General features: G+C 36.7%; 1 protein-coding gene across 2 annotated transcripts; it reads right to left on the bottom strand.

Moving 5' to 3' along the window:
* Positions 1 to 1,708: 1,708 nt before the first annotated feature.
* LOC106843215 (transmembrane protease serine 11B-like) lies at positions 1,709 to 18,529 on the bottom strand. Of its 2 annotated transcripts, none has more exons than XM_014860162.3 (10): positions 18,373 to 18,529; positions 15,296 to 15,414; positions 10,917 to 11,032; positions 10,764 to 10,831; positions 9,199 to 9,359; positions 7,527 to 7,565; positions 6,552 to 6,729; positions 4,119 to 4,378; positions 3,620 to 3,762; positions 1,709 to 2,973 (listed from the first exon to the last, which is right to left on the bottom strand). In XM_014860162.3, the coding sequence occupies exons 1-10, from the start codon at positions 18,378 to 18,380 to the stop codon at positions 2,812 to 2,814; spliced, it is 1,254 nt and encodes a 417-aa protein (XP_014715648.2). In that variant the 5' UTR covers positions 18,381 to 18,529; the 3' UTR covers positions 1,709 to 2,811. The 2 variants fall into 2 exon arrangements, with proteins under 2 accessions (XP_014715648.2, XP_070361837.1); XM_070505736.1 differs by having other exon boundaries at positions 9,199 to 9,338.
* Between the last annotated feature and the right edge of the window lie 2,785 nt (positions 18,530 to 21,314).

Below are 21,314 nucleotides of genomic sequence, written 5' to 3'. Positions count from 1 at the left end.
TCAGTTCCATCTGCTTTGCCCCTGGAAAAAGCAGGAGAAAGACAGATCTATGTGCTGTGGACTGAAAGTTTGTGCTGCCTCAAAATTCATGTGTTGAAACCCTAGTCCCTAATGGTGGTATTTGGAGATGGAGCTTTTGGGAGATAATTAGCTCATGAGGGCAGAGTCCTCATGATGAGATTTGTGCTCTTATGAGAAGAGACACAAGAGAAAGAGATTGCCTCTCTCTGCTCTCTAGCCTGAGAGGATAAAACAAAGACAGTCATCTGAAAACTAGGAAGAAGGGCCTTACCAGATGCTAGATCTGTTGGAACCTTGATCCTGGACTTCCCAGCCTCCAGAACTATGAGAAATAAATGTTTGTTGTTTAAGCCACTCAGTCTATGGTAATTTGTTATAGTAGCCCAAGCTGACTAAGACACCGTGCTCATGAGGTTGGGGAAGAAGGAACTAAGTTCATGAATATCTGGCTTCTGAATTAAGTATGGACAAGACAGGGAGACTATTACACAGCCAGCAATACCTCTCACAACTCTTAGTAGTAGTATTATACTAAAAGAGGCTCTATCTTTTTTTCTCCATTTTGAGTTGCATTATAAAAGGATTCCTTCTGTTATCCCACCTAGGTAAGTTCTTGACCCAAGGAAAATGGTGAATATGTGTTCCTTTCTCACCAGGACAACTGCCATAGCTTTCTAACCTGTCTTTCTCCTTCTCATCTTGTTCTCTTTACCACTCCCCCCGACCCCCCACCAACCCATTCTCTTCGTCAAAGCTAAAACAATCTTCTCGAAGTATATATTAAATCATCTCACTCACTCCTATGCCTAGAAAACTCCAGGGTCTCCCACTGCAGTTAAAATAAAATCCAAGGTCGTTACAAAGGCCCATTTGACTTGGCCCCCAGCTACCTTTTCCACATTGTTGCCTACCATCTCTCACTTCCCCACCAGGCTTCAGTCACACTAGTCCTGTTTCTGCCCACACATCCACATCATTTATTTCCGTCTCAAAGATGTTACAATTCCCTTTGAATTTCTCTTCTCTCAGATGTTTCATATGTTTTGCCTCTTCATCACTTAGGTCCAGTTCAAATACTACTTTCTGTGAGAGGTTATTCAGACTGCTCAATCTCTAGTACTCCTCATCGCCTCAGTGCTTTCTATCATATTACTTTTTATTTCCTTCATAACATTTATCACAATCCAAAATTCTCTTATTTGTATGTTTACTGCCTGGCTTTATCCACTAAATACAGCATCCTTGAAAGGAGATTCTGTGTCTATACCTGACAGTTCCTTGAAAACACTAGGTGTTAAAAAGTAAGTATGACCTGGGGCTGGCCCCGTGGCCGAGTGGTTAAGTTCGCGCGCTCCGCTGCAGGCGGCCCAGTGTTTCGTTGGTTCGAACCCTGGGTGCGGACATGGCACTGCTCATCAGACCACGCTGAGGCAGCATCCCACATGCCACAACTAGAAGAACCCACAACGAAGAATACACAACTATGTACCGGGGGGCGTTGGGGAGAAAAAGGAAAAAATAAAATCTTTAAAAAAAGTAAGTATGACCTGACTGAGAAAGGAGTAGAGAGAGAGAAACACCACCTTGTCACACCTGGTTATGGATTGGCTTGATATCATTATGCATGTCACTTGAGTCATACTTTATAATAAAGAAAGAATAAGAGTAACATCACAAACAATTGAAGGAAGGAGTATTTTTTTAGTTTATTTTAGCTGCTTTTCAAATTTTTAGCTACTGTTTTTATTTTAGGAAATTACAAAAGGAAAATTATTTGCAGAGATTACAAAGTCAGCCCTCCATACAACTTCATGCCCACTGTAAGAAGGGCCTGCCCTTGAGGACCTCATATTATTTTTGCACTGAGAGAAGGCAAACAAATGACTAAAGAAAGACATGAATAAAAGTGTTATATAAATAATCGCAACTTAAAAATAATGTTTAGGGACTGGCTCCATGGCCAAGTGGTTAAGTTCATGCGTTCCACTTTGGCGGCCCAGGATTTTACCAGCTCGGATCCTGGGTGCAGACCTAGCACCACTCATCAAGCCACGCTGAGGTAGCATCCCACATAGCAGAGCCAGAAGGACCTACAGCTAGAATATACAGCTATGTACTGGGGGGCTTTGGGGAGAAGAAGAAAAAGAAATCATTTTTAAATTCCTGACTAATTTTGGATCTAAACTCTATGGGGAAATTCACATGAGGGTTACAATTTATCAGAGAAGCTGAAGAGTGACTTTAAGCAAGTAATTTTTCATCTACAAATTGAGAGACTTGGTCTAGCTGAACCTCTGATATCCTTTCTCCACTCCAAGACTGTGTGGTTTTCTGAGGCATACAAACTACCTCACATGTAAATAAAAATTGAACGTACATTATTTATCTTACATATTCCAGTCTAACAAAACACAGTGATAATTTATAGAATGAAAAATAATTTGTTTCATAGATCTGGCATATATATTCTCATATTAACATAATGTGTATTTTTTTAAATTCTGAAAAATAAATTAAGGTCAATTCTGAATAAATGGTAAGAGAAATCAGAACTAGGTAATTAACAAAAATATTTTGACCATCTTTTTTCCTTAATTTCCTATATTAGTAAATAGATAAATAAATGTACGTGCAGTGTTTTAGATATAATGAAATATTGGTAAAGACCTTTATGGACTTGTATATAAGAAAATGATTGGCATGCCAACAATCAAAATAAAAAGATTTTGAAGCAACAGATGAGAATACACTCCAGTTGTCCATGTGTTGCATTCCAAAGTTGCTTTTCTTTCAGAGTCCAGTCTTGGAGGTAATCCAATCACGATAAGCAGTCACTCGAGTATAGACACCAGGCTTGTTCTTTTTACCGCATCCCTCACCCCAGCTTACTATTCCAACAAGGTGCCAGATATTTCTAGAGTCAGGGTAAGCTAGTGGTCCACCAGAATCATTCTAGAAGAAAAAGGGAAAAAATTATTCTTGTCCTGTCAAATAATTTCTTTTACCTCTCCCCTGGAGTTACCAATAGCCCCTGGGCACTAAAAACAATCCGCCCTCTTTAGGCTTAGAACTGTGGAACTCTAGAATTTATTCAAAACCCAGGACAAACCGAAATATATTGCCTACAGATGCCAAGTGTTGTTTTGGGCAGACCAGAATTTGACTTTATAGTGAGTCCGGCCCTCACTATGGTGAAAGTGCCTTAGCTGGGCCATGATGAAGCCTTTGAGGAATGGGTGACATGAGCACATGCTGAAGCTCCTGCTGCATCTCTGGATTAGGAAGAGGCAGCATTCCAGGTCTGCAGGTTGCCCAGAAAATAGGGCCAAATTTATTTTATTACCTTGTAAGTATTATCCATCATACAAATTTCTAGACTGAAAACTCCATGAGAGCAGGAATTGTGTTCCCCACTGCATCCCCAGCATCTAGGTTGGTGACTGGTATGTAAGTGGGATTCATAAATATTTGTTATTTGGGTTGAAATAAGAAGTTACTATTTGGTAATTATTAACACAAAAAATATTTTGCATTGGCAAAAACTTCCATTTAATTAGTATTTGGGGATAAAATGACTTGATAATGTATCCAGAGGTACCTGACAGGCATCAGCTTCTCCTGACATGAATCCGGCACATAGCATTGTGTCGGTCACCAAGCCAGCTAATGCATGTGGAGCATTGCAAACTTTGTTGTCGATAATCTTCACAGAGGCCTGTTGAAGTATCACTGGAAGGGGACCTAAAGGCAATAAATTCTGCATATTATGGGGATCATAACTTGTTTGTTGAGACAAAGAACATCTATAGAATAAAACATATTCTTTTGGTCACCAAGGACCAGTCCAGCCCAAGTATAGAGTGGTCTGTCTCTGATGTTTATCACAGCTGGCTGCCTCACACATCGTTCCAATTTTTCCAAATCTCATTCCCAGAGAAATTTTAGAAATTGAAGACAATGCCATGTGTTGGTCTCACCACTTGGGTTTCTTTTCAGTATATTTGCTGATTGGTTAATTGTGTGACAGAGTGATTGATTGATCGCTTATCTGAATAATTATTCCCATGAAGCTATTCTGCTTGTACTGAAAAACTTACCGTTCATGTAAAGTGTTCCCCATCCAGTAACTACAACACTGTCATTATCTGAGAGCTTCATTTTGGCTTCAGGAAGACAAATCCTACGAACATACTTTGTAAAGAAGACTTCTTCAGCAAGCTGCACAAGGGCAATATCATCATGAACCCCAGGCTTGCTATAATTTTCATGAAAAATAATGTTTTGGACTTTTCGTGTCATATGTGGTCTATTTACTATAGCTCCAAAGTTGACAGTCCAATCTTCTGAATTATTTTTCCTGGAGGACACAATTTAATTAAAGCACACTCAGTTTCTGAGCCACGACATTGTTCATAGTGGTTATTATCTCATAACTTTAAGGCATGAGGTTCCTAAACAACCCTATAAAGCACTTAAATTCTCGTATTTAAAAATGTCTTTGCCATGGGGATGTTTTAAACACTGCAGTCACATAAAAATAGTGCTAAGGACTATTAGAGCTATCAGCCTTCTGCAAATCCTCCTACCTAGTCTCTGACATCTTCTCCTGCTACTTCAGCCCCATCTAGTTTCTGAGCATTTGACTTGGGTAGGAATCATATGACCAGCCTCAGTGGATGGGATCCAGAATCACTCTGATTGCCAAACTCCCTGGGTTCCAAGAGCCTGTGGCAGACTCTGGGTTTTTGCATACACAAAAAACTGCAACTTGTTCTTACCCAATCACCCTATTATATTTACCAAGTCAATGCATTTTGGCTTCTAATTTAAATTTGCTGACCAGTTTCTCTAGTTCCCCACTGAAACTCTTTTTCAATTTAGAACCTAACGTCTTGTTTAACTATTCTTACTTTCCCTCAAAATGTCAGGTGCTGAGTATTTTTAAGTTTTCAAGACCTACATGTACCTGTGACACTCTTCAATCCTTCCTCCATTCTAAGAACTTTGCTGACTCCACATGCTCAACAGCTGTGTTTCTTAAACTTCATTCCCTTAGAATCAACTCAGACTCGACCTTCAGAGATTTATATTTAAAAGTTCTAGTGTGATGCTTAAGCATCTGCTTTCAACAAGTCACACCAGTTGGTCCATAGTTCATGAACCACTGGGTTTTTTGTTTTTTGGGGGTTTTTTTGGTGAGGGAGATTAGCCCTCAGCTAACATCTGTTGCCAATCTTCCTCTTTTTGCTTGAGGAAGACTGTCGCTGAGCTGACATCTGTACCAATATTCCTGCATTTTGCATGTGGCATGCTGCCACAGCATAGCTTGACGAGTGGTGCATAGGTGCATGCCTGGGATCCAAAACCTGGGTCTACCGAAGCAGAGCATGTAAACTTAACCACTACACCACTGGGCCAACCGCCAGGGACTACTTTTTGAAAGTTGCTTCAAAGAGACAAATCCTACAAATGTGCTTTATAAAAGAGACTTCATCAGTAAGTAAGAATCTTGCCATGTAGGTCCCTGCTCAATAAAACTAAATTTTTTTTTGCATATTTTCTAATGTTTCCTTTTACAAATCATCTGTACTTCAAATTGCTCGCTATACGTAGAATACAACTTGTGTCGTTCTATCTCCACACATTTAAAGAAGACTGTTTTCCCAACCCGAAATGCGTATTATTCTTTCCCATCCACCACCCCTTGCAATCAAATCTTATATCTTTAGGTTCAGATCAAATCTTACATCTTCATACTTCAGCTAAATATGCTCTTTCTTTATCAAATTTCCATACACTTAATATCTGTATCTTACACATGACATTTACCCTTTTCTTTTCTGCTTTATACCTTTTTTTTTTTTTTTTGCTGAGGAAGATTCACCATGAACCAACATCTGTGCCAATCTTCCTCTATTTTTTAGTATGTGGACTGTCAGCACAGCATAGCCATTAACAGAGCAGTCTAGGTCTGTGCCCAGGAACCAAACCCCGGCTGCTGAAGCAGAGCACACTGAACTTAACCAGTGGGCCAATGATGCTGGCCCTGCCTTATACCTTTGATATATCACATTTGAATTTCTTCAACTAGATTGTAAACTGCTGGAGGGCAAGAAAAATAAGCACCTAATAACTGGAATCAGACATACCAGAGTTCACGTTCAATTTCTGTTATTTAAGAACTGTATGATCTTGGCCAAGTTACATCACCACTTCTGAACTCTAGTTTCCTCGTCTTTAAATAGGTTAAATTATACCTTCCATACAGAATTATGATTATGATTAAATAAAATCATGTCCATAAAGCACTTAATGTCAGGCCAAACTAGCTATTTGGAAAATGTGAATTGCTTCCATTCACTTTTCCCTTCTTTGTTGCATTTAAATGCGTCCACTGCCCTTCAGTTATGCAGGTAATTGTAAATTCCATATCGACTTGGTGAGCATTCACACATTTAGGTTAACCCCCATAGGCTACCCAAAATAGCCTGCACGCAGAATTCTACATTTAGTCAGACTTTCACTCTTACTTAGAAAAGCAGTGTGCTGCAGACAAAAGCCACCTGCTGCTGATCAGAGACGCTCCACAGTGGTGTTGACCTTTCCATTGCATGCTGGCCTGCCATGGCCATGCCCCCGCCAGGGCATTTTTCCCATTCACAATTCGATTGCCTGCTATGATACTGTTGGTCAGTCGTCTCCCACAACCTGAAGAAAAGATTTATTTATACAAGAGCAGGTTGCTTTGATTATGCTTTATGAGAAATATATCTTAAAACATTACTTGAAATTCCTCAGTGATTGTCAGGCATTGCCTAAGCGATGCTGTTTCTTTTCTGGAATGTACTATTGTGGTACCCTATTCCATCTTGGTATGGGTGACTTTTACTTATCTTCTTTTTGGTCTCAAATAGCTTTCAATCACTGAGTTTTATTGTATCTATTTGTTATAATTCTTATCTCTCCAAGTAGATTGCAAAATTCTTGAGGATGAAATCTTTGCTTCATTAGCATCTGTATCTTGCATAGCATATATAGTGCTGTCTATAAGGCCGCATGTGGAGAACGGATACTCCATAAATATCCATTCAGTGGATATTTACTCTCATGATACTCTAAAGAGAATTTATTTTAAAAGAACAGAACTGTTTTTTAATTTATAATAAATGTATTTGATACAGTCAAGTTTTGTATTTCTTATTGTCCTAAGTTTTTTTCCCTTAAATCTTGCTTATTTTAACTTTTTCAGATATGATAGTCTTCACTTATGAGTCCATTCTTTGGGATCAGTTCTCATTTCACCCTTTTGGACAACTCCTTACAAATGTTAAAATTCATAGGCCAGTGTTTTTCAGAAAGAAATTCCAGATAGATATCTGTTATATCCAAAAATTTTGAAAGACCACTATGGATTTCCACACGATGTACTTCAAGGTCCTTTTTGGAAAAATCATGGAGAAATAGTTGTGAATGTGTTAAATTTATAATAAAGTTTCTAAACTTACAGTTGTTGGTAAGCATTTCAGCATCGGCTTTGCTGATTTCTGAAATTTAAAAAAACCCATAAAATTGATAAAATATCACCAAGCAATTATCTTCAATCCAAGGACATAAATGCTGAATTTCCTAACCCAATTACACCCAACATTTAACTATTCAGACTAGTTCATGTATTGATTATCAGCCCCTCTCACTGCTACTTGCTATATTTTGACCATGTCTCCACATCTCTACCAGGCAGTATAGGAAAAGAGGAAAGGAAATAAAAAACAAAGCTCTCAATTTTATGATAGCTGTAGTAAAATATTTAGTGAAGTAAAAAGCTGACATTCTCACTAAAAGAGGGGCTGGGCATTATCTTCGGATTTTTTCCCTATGATAATTCGCATTACTCTGAAATACACAGAGTTATCTGTATTTTAAAGAAAAAATTCCAGTTAGAATTATATTTCATTAGGCCTATCCTGCTCTTCAGAGTCATCTCATTACTAAGACTGAATTTTAAAATTTTGAGAATTTAACTTAATGTCAAGTCTCTTTTCTATTGGGAAGAGACTTCAGAGAGAAAGAGAAGAGTCAAGAACTAAAGGAAAACATGCCAGAGTGCTGACTCTAAATCCTTGGGACACACGGGGGCAGTAACTGATGTAGTCTTCCTTCCCAACAGCTACCCACAGAGGAATTGCATTGCTCTTTTGAGAAGCACTACCTCAAACTCACTTCTCATGAGTGGCCCATTGGTGACAGCGTCTATATTCTTAAGCAAGGGAGCTGTAACTGGCAACAGTCAGCCATGATAGCCTTCAAGGACGCTAGGATCAACAGTCAATAAGGAAGAACCGCAAAATCAGGCTCTGGAACCACATGCTTATCACCTAACAGGCCTTTTAACAACCCACGTGAGAGTTTTAAGACCTTTGCAGAAACTTCATGATCTTTACAAACTTCAAGTTCTGTACTGGGGCAAAATCCTATCATTTTCTTCCCTTGTTTTCTAGGGACTTGTTACAACAATTTTTTTTCTTTAATAGTATTACTCCCATTCTTCCACAGGAAGCAGTGAGAACTCCCTATCCCCAACTTTACTCTTACCCCTGCAACCTCCACACTGAATGATCAAGAAAACCCTAAATCTGTTTCCTGTAATAAGATCCTGCCAACAGTAGAAAGTAGGAGGAATAATGTTTCAATTAGGGCCCTTCACTCCCTATTCCATCACAGCCAACATTCCAAACTCACATGCATGCCTGCAATTTAACCCTCATTCCCATCACTCTTCAGACAAAGATTCCACGGCACTGCCCTTTCCATTACATTGGCAGGAGTACTAGAGTTTGGAAAGCATATGTTTTTCTCAGAAAATTCCTTAAACTCTTGGTTCATTTTTTTTTCCTATTACTTTTTAAAAAAATAGTCCATAGGGTGCCGGCCTCATGGTTGAGTGGTTAAATTTCTGCATGCTCTGCTTTGGCAGTCCCAGGTTTACAGGTTTAGATCATGAGTGTGGACCTACTTCACTCATCAGCCATGCTTTGGAGGTATCACACATACAAAAGAGAGGAAGATTGGCACAGATGTTAGCTCAGGGCAAATCTTCCTCACCAGAAAAAAAAAAGAAAAAGAAAAATAATAATTCAGAAACTTAAGTATAGAAAATAATGGAAATAAGTGAAATACCTATAAGTTTAATGGAAGTGGGAACTGCATTCCAGGATGCCATGTTGTCTTTCAATATCTGATGTAAGATAGCTTCGATTTCAGTCTTCATTCTATCCCTCTTTGCTGGAGGAAACTTGAATGTCAGCTGTAACTGTACACTGGAACCATTGAGATAAGGACTAGAAACAACAGAAATGTTCTAGTGTGTTGCTTCTTGATTTTTTAGATATTTTGTGAACACATTGAATTTCCCACATTTCACTTATCATATGTCCTTTACACATATTACAGAACAATGCTCAGATATTGTCCCAGTATGTATAAAGTGCAAGGGTTCCTGAAGATCTTCTGACTGATTCTGAGGAATTGTTCGTGGAAGATGTGAGTCACAAACTAATCCAAGTATTTCAAATACATATAAGAAAGTGAGGACTAGCCAACAAATGATTAGCATGAGATTTTATTATGACAGTAAAAACTCTGTTCTTGTACAGATATTTTCTATTACTTAATCTTAGAGAAAGAAGTAAATGAGAGTTTAAATGCAGGAACAGGAAGCATTCAAAAGATAACTCCTAGCATATATTCAAGAGCCACTACTAAGGTTCTTTCTATAGTTTCTTATACATGTCTACTCCAATAGATCTGTACAAGGAGAAAGCTCAGAAAGATAACACTAAGGCATGGGAATAATCTCCATTAGCTATATTTTCAGTACATTCTTTTTATTAATCAGGAAAGGAGATTAATTCATTTTGGAAGATTTTCAGACCAAAAGCCACATTAATCACAATTTTTTAAAAACCCACAACTATTTTCAAATAATTATGATCGATTCTTCAATTGGTCTTTGAAGGTTTTTGTTTAGCTGTAGGTAAGTAGGTTGGTTGGTTGGCCAGCTGGATTTTTTTGTTTGTTTTGTTTTGGAAGTTCAGAATTCCCCAGAATAAATATTGACAATGCCCAAAATATAAGTCCTCTCTCTCTTTATCACTCATGCCTGTTTTCTATGATACCCTCCTCCCTGCATCCCTTCCTACCACCACCACCCTCAAGCACACTTCAAAGACATATTTAGACAAATGTTATCTTAAGTGAGTCACTTTGCTCCACAGTTATTACAGTGATGGTAATGACTAGAGGACAAAAGAGAATTATTTTAGAAAAGGTATGGCCAGGTGGATAGGGATGAGAGAAGAGGTGGCTAGTATTAGGGTAGCCAAACAATCAGATTGGACTCCTTGTTTTCCATAGAGTTACAATTATCTTTCGTCATAGAAGTCAGTTAAGACAGACTGCCACCAACAACCTTACAATTCTCCCTCTCAAGTATGGAGATTATAGATTTGTATGGAACAGTTCCTACCCCGAACAGAAATTTGCTAAATACAATGACACTTTAATTTACGGGGAATTCTTTTTTCTTTCTTTCTTTCTCTCTCTCTTTTCTTTCTTTCCTTCTTTCCTTCGTTCTCTGTCTTTCTCTCTCTCTTTCTATTTTTTTGCTGTTATTTAAAACCAGGGCTGATGTGACATTTGACCTACTTCCCTTTCCATAAGATCCCAAATGAATTGGTACTTACAGAAGTTTGATGACCTGAGAGTTGGTATATTCTTTGTATAAACTAGAATTTTGAAATGCATCGGACATCTGTCAAGAGGAAAAAACAAAAGAGCCGCCATGTCTATTTCAATCAAATTTATAATGAAATTGATCAAAGAAATCTCTGACTCACCTTAGTCTCAATATCTTTGTTCAGATCTGTACTGGCTTGTGAAGCTGCATTTTCACAACTATCATTGTATGTAACTCCAGAAATATGAAAATCACCTTGGTAATAATAAGTCTTTCCTGTGAAATAAAGAAATACTCCATTGTAAAAGGGGAAGTGGCCTCAAGTGCTTCCATATTTTTTTCTCAAAATTAACATTCGATCTAGCTTTGGAAATAACGAGAGGGAGGGAGAAAATCAGAGGAGGGAAATGGAGGAGAATGAATATACACTTATTTTAGAAATGGCAACTACCCAGCAGTCATGAAATGATTCCCCCACTTCATTCGTATGATAATAGACGTCACTGTCCAGCTAAGGCCACTGATCCCCTCAGCATCCTCCTCAAAACAGCAGTCTAGGCAGCCAATAGCAATTTACCTGAGTATGCAACAGAGATGAAACCTATTTTTCATGTATAATCTAAATCCTTAGCCTAGTGATTGCGCAATTAATCTTTCTAAGCAGTTCTGATACAGGAAACATTACAAACATCTTCCTTCACTTTCTGGATGATCTACAGGCTCTTGTACCATTTCTCATACCCCTTTGCCTGTCGGCCTGCCTTCCACTCCTTCGAAGTCGTTCCTTCAGGGCGTCGTGCTGCCCTTCCACTTCCCTGCAGCATATAGTGCCTGGGGCTTGATGTGTGTTACAAGGTCTCACATCCCCATTCCTTCGCATCCCCAAATGTAAACTGCTTCACCTGGTATACTAAGCCATCATAATTTACAACAGGACAAGCTTAGAGTTAGTTCTTCCAGGTCAAATATGTACTTTTGAAAAATAGAAATCAATATGGAATTAGCCATTCATATATTTTGAGAACGATTATGCTTTGGATCCACCTTAAAAAGCACCACATGGTCTCTAACGAGTGCTAACAATAGACTTTGAAAACTGTGATTTCTGAACTGAAATAATTAATTGTCCTGGAAGTCAGAAGGATCATTTCAATCTAAAGTAAAAATTAGTTTCCTATATTCCTATAGTTTCCTATATTTTCCCTTATGGTAACCAGTGCATATGAAAAGCAAATGTCAGGTTCTGCCTAACAAATTACCCAAGGTCATTCTGGAAAGAATAATGCATGTGAAGTTAGAGGAACTCATTCAAGCCCTGCCATAAACTGGCTGTGCCACCTTGGCAGACTGCTTTAGCCTACTGGGATTTTTTTTTCACTAATAAAGACTAAATTGCAATAACTAAACTCCAAGACTCTCTTTTTAATCTGTGAAGTTTATTGCTAAATAGAAGAGCAAACAACTAGAATCTGCTAACTTTGAGTTACATCCAGTGTGCTGAACTTAGGTATTTACAGGTAAGCAGATTAATTTGTCAAAAGTCATGTATATCATGCCCCTATTAAAAAAAACCATGGTGTTTCAATATATGACTCTGGTTATAATATTACTGGAAAATTGGACTGATTTGAGGTGCCGTTTTTAAGTTAATTTTCACTTGATATTGTTATGAACCAAAACAATTTGTTGTGTATCCCTAAATTTCTTATGTTGAAGCCCTAACCCCCAATGTGACTGTATCTGGAGATGAGACCCTTAACAAGGTAATTAAGACTAAATCAGATTATAAGGTTGAGAGCCTAATTCAATAGGACTGGTGTCCTTTTAAGAAGAGGAAGAGACACTGGAGACCTCTCTCTCTTTCTCTCTCTCCCGGTATGCATACAAAGAAAAGTTCATATGAGGCTACAACGAAAAGGCGGCCTTCTGCAAGTCAGGAAGAGAGGTCTCAACAGAAACCAGCTCTGCTGACACTTTGATCTTGGACTTCCAGCCTCCAGAACTGTGAGAAAATAAATGTCCGAGTTTAAGCCACCTGGTCTGTGGTATTTTGTCATGGCAGCCTGAACTGAATAATACAATAATTTAGATAAATTAAACGGAAATCTACTCTATACCCTAAACTGTGGCTGATTTTCAGTTTTATAGACATAGGAACAGTCAGTCTTTACATGATAATCTGCCCCCAATCCCAAAGTTCATGATAAAAATCTTCTATCTTAAGATAGAAATATACTTTATTACCTTTCTAAAACATTGTTTTAGATTCATAGGTTGTAATACTATCTATATATCAGAATCACTACAGAGCTTCTAAAAGGCAGACACGAGCAGGTCCTGCCCCAGTCCCACTGGATCAGAAAAACTGAGGTGGGGCCTAGGGAATGAGCACTTCTTTAAAAGAGCTCCACAAGTGATTTTGAGTGGAAGCCAGAGTTTTGAGCTATTAGATAAACCATCTGAAGGATTTTAGAATTGTTTATAAGTGTGTATGTAAAATTTGGAAATAGTTTTGTTACATGAAAGAGCTGAACCAAAGTCCTTTCTAGAATAATGATCTTTCTGGAATATTAATCTCCGAGTTAATACAAGAAGTAGAAACCCAAAAATAAAGAAATGTCTTGAGAAACAATAGATATGTTCAGAAAGGGAAAGTAATTTCAAACCACTTGAATGAGAGATTACTCTAGTTGTCATCCAACTCAGGTTGCTCTCAATGTTAACAAAGATTATATTGGTTCCTAAGCCAGAATCCTAGAGCAAACCCATCTTTCAAACTGACTTTAAACAATCTTTTACAACAAGAGTTTGAGCGTCCGTTTTTATATCACAAGGAGCCCAGTTCTATTAATTTAACTTCAAGTAATGTAAGCCTGTCTAGCCTTGTATCTGAAAACGTAGGTGGTTGACCATGTAGAGAAATCCAAGGGTGAATTCTTGTCCTACACACTTCCTGCTCAAGCCAGGATGTAGTTCTCCCTTTGGCTTCATTCGTGTCCATTAATGCATTGTTTCTCCAGAAGAATAACTTGTTAAAATGCAAACTATATTTTGGAAGGGTAACTAATTAAGCTACTGGACTTCTTTACAGGGTCTTGATTCGGTAAACTTAGAGCACTGACCTTAAGGAAATTAGGTGAAGAATGTTATTTTTTTTTCAACAACACAAGTGTAGGGACTTGTGTATCTTTTTTTTTTGTGCAGGGAAGGATTTGCCCTGAGCCTAACATCTGTTGTCAATCTTCCTCTTTTTTTTTCCTCCTCAAAGCCCCCTAGTGCATGATTGTATATCTTAGTTGCAAATCCTTCTAGTTCTTCTATGTGAACTCTTGCCACAGCATGGCAACTGAGAGAGGAGTGGTATGGTTCCACAACCAGGAAATGAACCCAGGCCACCGATGTGGTCAAAGCACTGAACTTTAACCACTATACCATCAGGGCTGGCCCAAGAATGTTATTTTTCAATGAGTAGAGTCAAGGAGAGAAAAGAAGGATCCATACTGTGGAAAGTTCATGGATAGACATGACAGAAAAGAGACTATGAGCATATGCTACCCTTCTGAAGGACAAGTTTTGAAATTTGAAATTTGAAATCAAGATGGCTGAGGAAAAGCAAAGTGGAAGAGACCAGGTAGAAAGAAAAACTGGAATTGTCACTGAATCAGGAAAAATTTATAGACAGTGCATACCTGTATAAGATAATATGTTTCAGAGGAATAAAACTCAGAAAAATCATGATAAAGTATAATAATACATTTCAAATATTAAGCTCTGGGTTTGTGCTCAGATATGCCACTAAAAAGCCCATGCTATCAAGCAAGTCACTCAACTTTCTTGAGCCTACGTTCCCAGGTGAAAATAGAGAAAGTAGTAAAGCTTTCTCTCCCTAGCTCAAAGGATTATTTAGAGCATCAAGCAGAATAACATATGTCAAATTCTTTAAAAATATTAAATGGTTACACAAATTTAAGTGTTCGTTTTTCTGAAAGAAAAAATAAATGGAAAAACCAAGCTTTCTGAGTGTAGTGTTAATAAAAATTTTAAAAATAAGATCAAGTTATATGAAGGTTCAGCCATTCTACCACTCTTGACTATCTACTATTAGAAGAACCATTTGTGGATTATCCAACATTGCTACTTACCAATTGTATCTTAACAACCAATACCAGAACTGAGCTAAGAAGACTAGGGATCTCCAAAGTTGAGGTATATTTACTAAAAGATGTAAGAATTCAACTACAAACCTACTATATAAGCTTCTTTATTGACAATAAATATTGGCATCAAAGTATTGAGCATTTCAGTCTTGCCCATACTCCAAGAACTAGTGATATAGTGTGGATCAAGGAGGCATCTGATTCAAAAGAATTTATAAACTTTGGTGTCAAATAATAGAGAATTTTGATGTTGAAATAAGATAGTAAGTAGAAGATAAAATTTCCATGAAGAAACTTAATATTCATGGTGTTCCTTGTCAATTTCTAAAAGCAAAAGGAGATTTAGTAATAATGGTGAAAATTGAAAATAGTCAATACTGACCAACTGCCAGAAAATGAACAAGGAGACCAATAGTTACTCCCAAGATTGCCATCACTCCAAGGAAAATAAGGACCATCATCCATAGTGGCCGAGATCTTCTCTCTGAAGATATGCCGTGCCTATGAAAAGAGGAAAATGGCTCAAATCAGATGACAGACATTCTAAATCTACCTGTCTCTCCTCCAACACATACAACATGATTTATAATTTATACATTAGGCCATTATGTTAGCTTAAAACATACTCACCTCAAATGCCTCCAAGAGGAGAGACCCTGATGCTCATTCATTTAATAAATCATATTTGAGTACTATTTTACATGCTGGGGATATAGCACTGAGCAAAATAGACATGGTTTTCTGTTTTCGTGTTCCTGAGGAGAAACTTATTTGCTCTTTTTACTTACCTAAAGCAGGTTACAAAACATTAAGTATGGTCTGATTGTATTTTTGTAAACTCTAGCCACATCATGTACTTGGACATATATAAATTTATAAACACAAATATATAATATAATATCATTTATATATTTAATTAAATGTGGAAAGAAACATCATGATGTCAACTGCAGTTATCCCATGTTATAAGATTATGGGTAGATTTTTTCTTTTTTGTTTATTTTTTCCCTAACTATATTTTCTAATGTTTCTACAATAAACATGGATTATTTGTATAATATAAATTAACAGGTAGGTAAGTTTCATTAACAAAACCAATCAATTAAACAAAAAGTAATCAGAAAATGATGTGACTTGGCATCATACAGATAGAGTGGTCTAGGGTTACTATTAGGTGTTACGGCCACCCTTAGCCTAATCTATGTAAGGTTTGGACACTAGTTATTCTCCATATCTTCAAAGACATGAAGTCATGAAATTGCCCATTTGGAGGAAGAGCTGTAACATCCACACAAAAAAATCTGATTTCAAATTTCAAAATAACCTCAGCTGTTTCCTCAATCTCTTTCCATTCTGCATTATCTTAAAAAAAAAAAAAACTCGCAAAACAGAAGAGTGTGTATTCAGCAGATATATTTAGCAGATTAGATATTCTCTATGAATATGAGAATCTTTTTGGATCAAGTGATTTTTATCTACAGAAGTTCTTCTTGAAAAAAAAAAGACTACCTTATGCCGCTACTGTGCAACTCCACCCAGTCTTTTCTCCTCTTTGTTCTGTTCTCTGTTCTTAATCCTACCTCTTCCTTATTCTTCTTTTGATGACTTGTTAATTAGTTTCTCCCAGGACCAACATTATTTGTCAGAGCTCTTCAAAGAAACTCCCTATTTCAGATACATTCCATGAATCCTTTCATACTGTAATTCTGCTGTTTAATCTCATCCTCAGAGCAAAAAGGCTATAGGCACAGTGTTTCTCATACTAGATGAATCACACTTTCAATGAGTATGCAATTAAGGTAACCAACAACAATATTTATAACATTATTAATATCTGATGACATGTTTCTTCTAATGACTAGAAAAGTTCACAGTGATGGTGAGGTCTCAACTTTGTTTTGTATTAGACAGTTGTAACACTCTGGTAGCTTAGTGTTTCTGAAACATGCATATTAGTTTGCAGGATTCAAACATTACATACCCTAAGTAGTGATTCTAAAGTGGCTGAGATGTTTTCTATACAAATAATCACTACATTACTCCTTACAAATGCTTTTCTTTGAAATCCCCTTTTAGATGCTCTGGAAAGTTCTAAAGAACACATATTGTTGACTATAGCATTGATATGACTTTTTTCTCCTCATTATGGATTTCTTCTTGTCATAAACAATTAAGGAGATTCTTTTATATCTAAAAGATCACTGTAGTTTATGATTTATTCAACCTTTCCTTTAGTAAATGTAATGCATGGAATCTAGGAATTGAATACTATTTTTGAATAACAGCTGAAATTTTTAAAATTATTTTCTAAATATCGAAAAACTTCCATTCTTAAAACAATTTACTCTTTCATTTACCACATTAATTTTTGGCCATAGTTTTTTTCTAAAGGTAGGAATTTACATTCCAGGAAGAACCCTTCATTTAACAAAGACAATAAGTTAAAAATTAAATTTCAATGAATTTAACCAACTCCATATACTTAACAAAACTATAATTGCCTCACTTTTGGAGTGAATCTACTTCAAGTAAGGGCTCATTGCTGTTCTGTCATAATCATTCATTCACTTTAATCAAATTACAATAATAATGTTCATAAAAATGATGGTAACTACATTATTCACAATTCTAAAACATCAATCTCACTATAATTTATACTCCCAGTCCATACCAGGTATCGACTCCTAGATTAGATTTCCTTATAACCACGTTTTGATATTACATTACCAGTTAAACTACAAAGCATAGCAAACTATTATTTTCATTTATTCAACTTCACTTACAGACCATTTAAATTAGATTCTCCTGAATTCTGTTACATAGTGGAGAGTGATAATGCAAGATTCCAGTGCAAAATTCCCCAAATTTTATAAAGATAAACCTTTTATATATATAGAGAGAGAGAGGACTTTAAATCACTAGGGAGAGAGTTGTGAATAAGGAATAGAGAAATTAATGATCAAAGGAGTTGAATGGCCTCCGCCTGCGACTTTCTCCTGGAACTCTTGGGAAGCAGATGCATATGGAAGGGAACTCATTTGAAAATCTATGAAGTTTTGAGGACCCCCTGCAGTTTGCCAGCTGCTAATTCAGAATACATGTTGTAAAGTACATTATTTCAGAAATCTATACAGGCATTCAGAGCTTTTAATTTCTAAAAATTTTATATTAAAAAATATGATTTCAATTACATTACTAGAGAATAAAAATGGTAGGGTTCTTATGAATGGTTATAAAAAAAGGTATGCAAAATTTTGCTGAAATCTGATTCTTTTTTTCCAGCTTTCTGAAACTTTCCTAGAGACTTCAGACCTCAGAAACAATATCATGTTTCTTGACACTGTCCAGAAATAAAAATCTAAATTATAGAAAGCAATCATTTAACAAAAAGCTAGAAGATACTCTGTAGCAACTTGTTAGCTTTTGTAGACTTAATCTCCCAAATAAAATCCCATTTACCTGTACATAATATCTGATTGTCGAGGTGGTGTCAGGGACAACAGTGATGATGATGATGATGTTGACAACGATGATAGTGATAACAAAAATAAAGACCTTCTGGTGTAGCTTTTAAGGTGACCGATGTTTCATAGGTTTATGTGCTACATCCAGTGTTGATTCGTTTGTTTATATGGGCTGGGTGAAATGTAGAGAACAAATAAGATGGAACTAGTCTGACTAGTGTGATTGACTGTCATATTTCCATGGTTTCAAGATAGGAGTCATCCAGGGAATGACAAACTTCCTTGACTTGGCTATTTAGAAAAAAAATAATAGTCTTGCATTGGTCACCTAAAAGGTACACCCAAGAAATAGCATCATAGTTAATTGGGATAATCCTAACTCCGTGTTTGACCAATTCTATTATACTGGCTTCTTCCTCCTTAATTGAAACCACCTATAACTAAGTGGAAGTTTCTTGACAACTGACTTTTCACAAGGTACTGACATAACTAATATTACCATCATTCTGATGTAAATGAAATCCTGTTTCATTGTGGTTTACATTTGCATTCCCCAATTACCAGAGAGAATGATCATTTCACATACTTTTAGGAGGATCTGGGTTTCCTCTTCTAAGAATCCTGTTCGTAAATTTAGCTTATTTGGGGGGGGGGGTCTTTTTTCTTATGGATATATGTGAGTTCTCTATCTATACTACATATAGCAGTTCTGCACGTAAGGAACTTAGAAGTTGCCACTCCATCCTAACAAGTTCAAAGCTGAACAGACTGAGAAATCAACAGCTATCTTTGGATCCATGACAGAAGGAAGGACACAGGGTAAACTGCTGCCCCCAAGATCAGAGAGACAGACATGCAAATATAGCAAGTCTTATCCCAGTCAAGAATTAGGAGCAGAAACCTCTATAGGAACCAGTGCCAGGGTAGGAAAACCTGAATTGTAATTGACAAATTGCTGGAGGTTCATGTGGACAACGCAGAGAGTTAAATAATCCAAGGGGACCCAGTCAAGGGGGTGTGGGCACAATATTGTGAGAGTTAGCTCCAAAAACTCAACCAGGTTCCCACAATAAATATCAATGAGAAATCTCTTTGGGCTTCTGGCAGGGAGAGAGAAAAAAGAACTATTTTGAAATATTGCAAAGCCCTCTATTCTTCTTAACAAGGCCTGCCCTCAGGGATAACTAGTTAAGTAGATCCTAAACTGCTAAGGTATTATCAGACCCTAACTGACTTGGAGAAGGGAAATATCCAACTTCAGATCATTCTACCAGCCTATCCCACCTAAAAGCAGGGGAGGAAACTGGGAAACACTTGTGAAGTTCACTGTCCAGAGGTACATAGGCTCACTAGAAGTAGACCTAATCACAGAACTATAGAATGTGTCCCCTCCCCACTACACCTTACCACCACATTATTAAAAGTCTGTTTATAGCAGTTTCTTTTACCGGGTACATCACATCCAGCTATCAAGAAAAAATTACAAGGCATACAAAAATTACAAAGGCAGAAAAGAGAGCAAGCATCAGAACCAGACATAGCAAGGATGTTGAAATTATCAGACCAGGAATTTTAAACAATTATGATTAATATGCTAAGGGCTCTAATGGATAAATTAGCATGCAAGAACTCTAATGGATAAAATAGCATGCAAGAACAGATGGGAAATGTAAGCAGAGAGATGGAAGTCCCATGAAAGAACCAAAAAGAAATGCTAGAAATAAAAAACACATAGAAATGAAGAATGCTTTTGATGGGGCATAACAATCCTTAATATGTATGCACCTAACAACAGCGTGTCAAACTACCTGAAGCAAAAACTGATAGAACTACCAGGAGAAATAGATAAATCCATTATCATAGCTGGAGACTTCAACACCCCTCTATCAGAAATGGACAGATCCAGCAGGCAGAAAATCAGTCAGGATATGAGTTGAACTCAACACCATCAATCAACTGGATATACTTGACATCTATAGACTACTTCATCTAACAACAGCAAAATACATATTCCTTTCAAGATCACGTGGAATATTTACCAAGATATACCACATTCTGGGCCATAAAACACACCTTAACAAATTTAAAAGAATAACTATCATACAATGTCTCCTCTTAGATCACAATGGAATTAACCCAGAAATCGATAACAGAAAAATAACTGGAAATCCCAAATTATGTGGAGATTAAACAATATACTTCTACATAACACATGAGTCAAAGAGAAATCTCAAGAGAAATTTAAACACATTTTGAACTAAATGAAAATGAAACCAGAACTTATCAAAATGTGTGGGATGCAGTGAAAGCAGTGTTTAGAGGGAAAGTTATAGCACTGAATGCGTATTACAAAAAGAAGACAGTTCTCAAATCAATAATTTACGTTTCCAACTTAGGAAATTAGAAAGGGAGAACAAATTAAATCCAAAGTAAGCAGAGGAAAAGAAATAATATAAGTAGAGCAGAATTAAACGAAATTGAAAACAGGAAATAAATGGAGAAAATCAATTAAACCAAAAGATGGTTCTTTGAAAAGATCAATAAGCCTCTAGCCAGGCTAACTAAGAAAAAAAGAGAGGATACAAATTACTAACATCAAAAATGAAAGAGGGACCATCACTACAAGTCCTACGGACATTAAAAGGATAATAAAGGAACAGTGTGAACAAGTCTATTCCTGAAAACTTCATAATCTAGATGAAATGGACCTATTCCCTGAAAAACATAATCTGCCAAAATTTACACAATAAGAAATAGATAATATGAATAAGCCTATATCTATTAAAGAAATCAAATTAGTAATAAAAATCTCATAATAACTAAAAACTGGTGAATTATACCCAACATTTAAGGAAGAAATTATACCAATTTTCTACACTCTCCTTTCAGAGGCTAGAAGCAGAGAACATACTTCCTAACTCATTCTATAAGGCCAGC

Source organism: Equus asinus, chromosome 3, assembly GCF_041296235.1.
Source record: "Equus asinus isolate D_3611 breed Donkey chromosome 3, EquAss-T2T_v2, whole genome shotgun sequence".
Taxonomy (NCBI): domain Eukaryota; kingdom Metazoa; phylum Chordata; class Mammalia; order Perissodactyla; family Equidae; genus Equus; species Equus asinus.
The sequence above is the reverse complement of the archived record's forward strand: the minus strand, read 5'-3'. Positions and strand labels throughout refer to the sequence as shown.

What these genes read in the sequence shown, in the direction of transcription:
- LOC106843215 (XM_014860162.3), bottom strand. An exon ending in ACAAAGATATTGAGACTAAG is followed by an intron (nt 10,832 to 10,916) that starts GTGAGTCAGAGA and finishes TCCTCTTGACAG; the next exon opens with ATGTCCGATGCATTTCAAAA. An exon ending in GCAGCACACTGCTTTTCTAA is followed by an intron (nt 4,379 to 6,551) that starts GTAAGAGTGAAA and finishes TGTGTCCTCCAG; the next exon opens with GAAAAATAATTCAGAAGATT.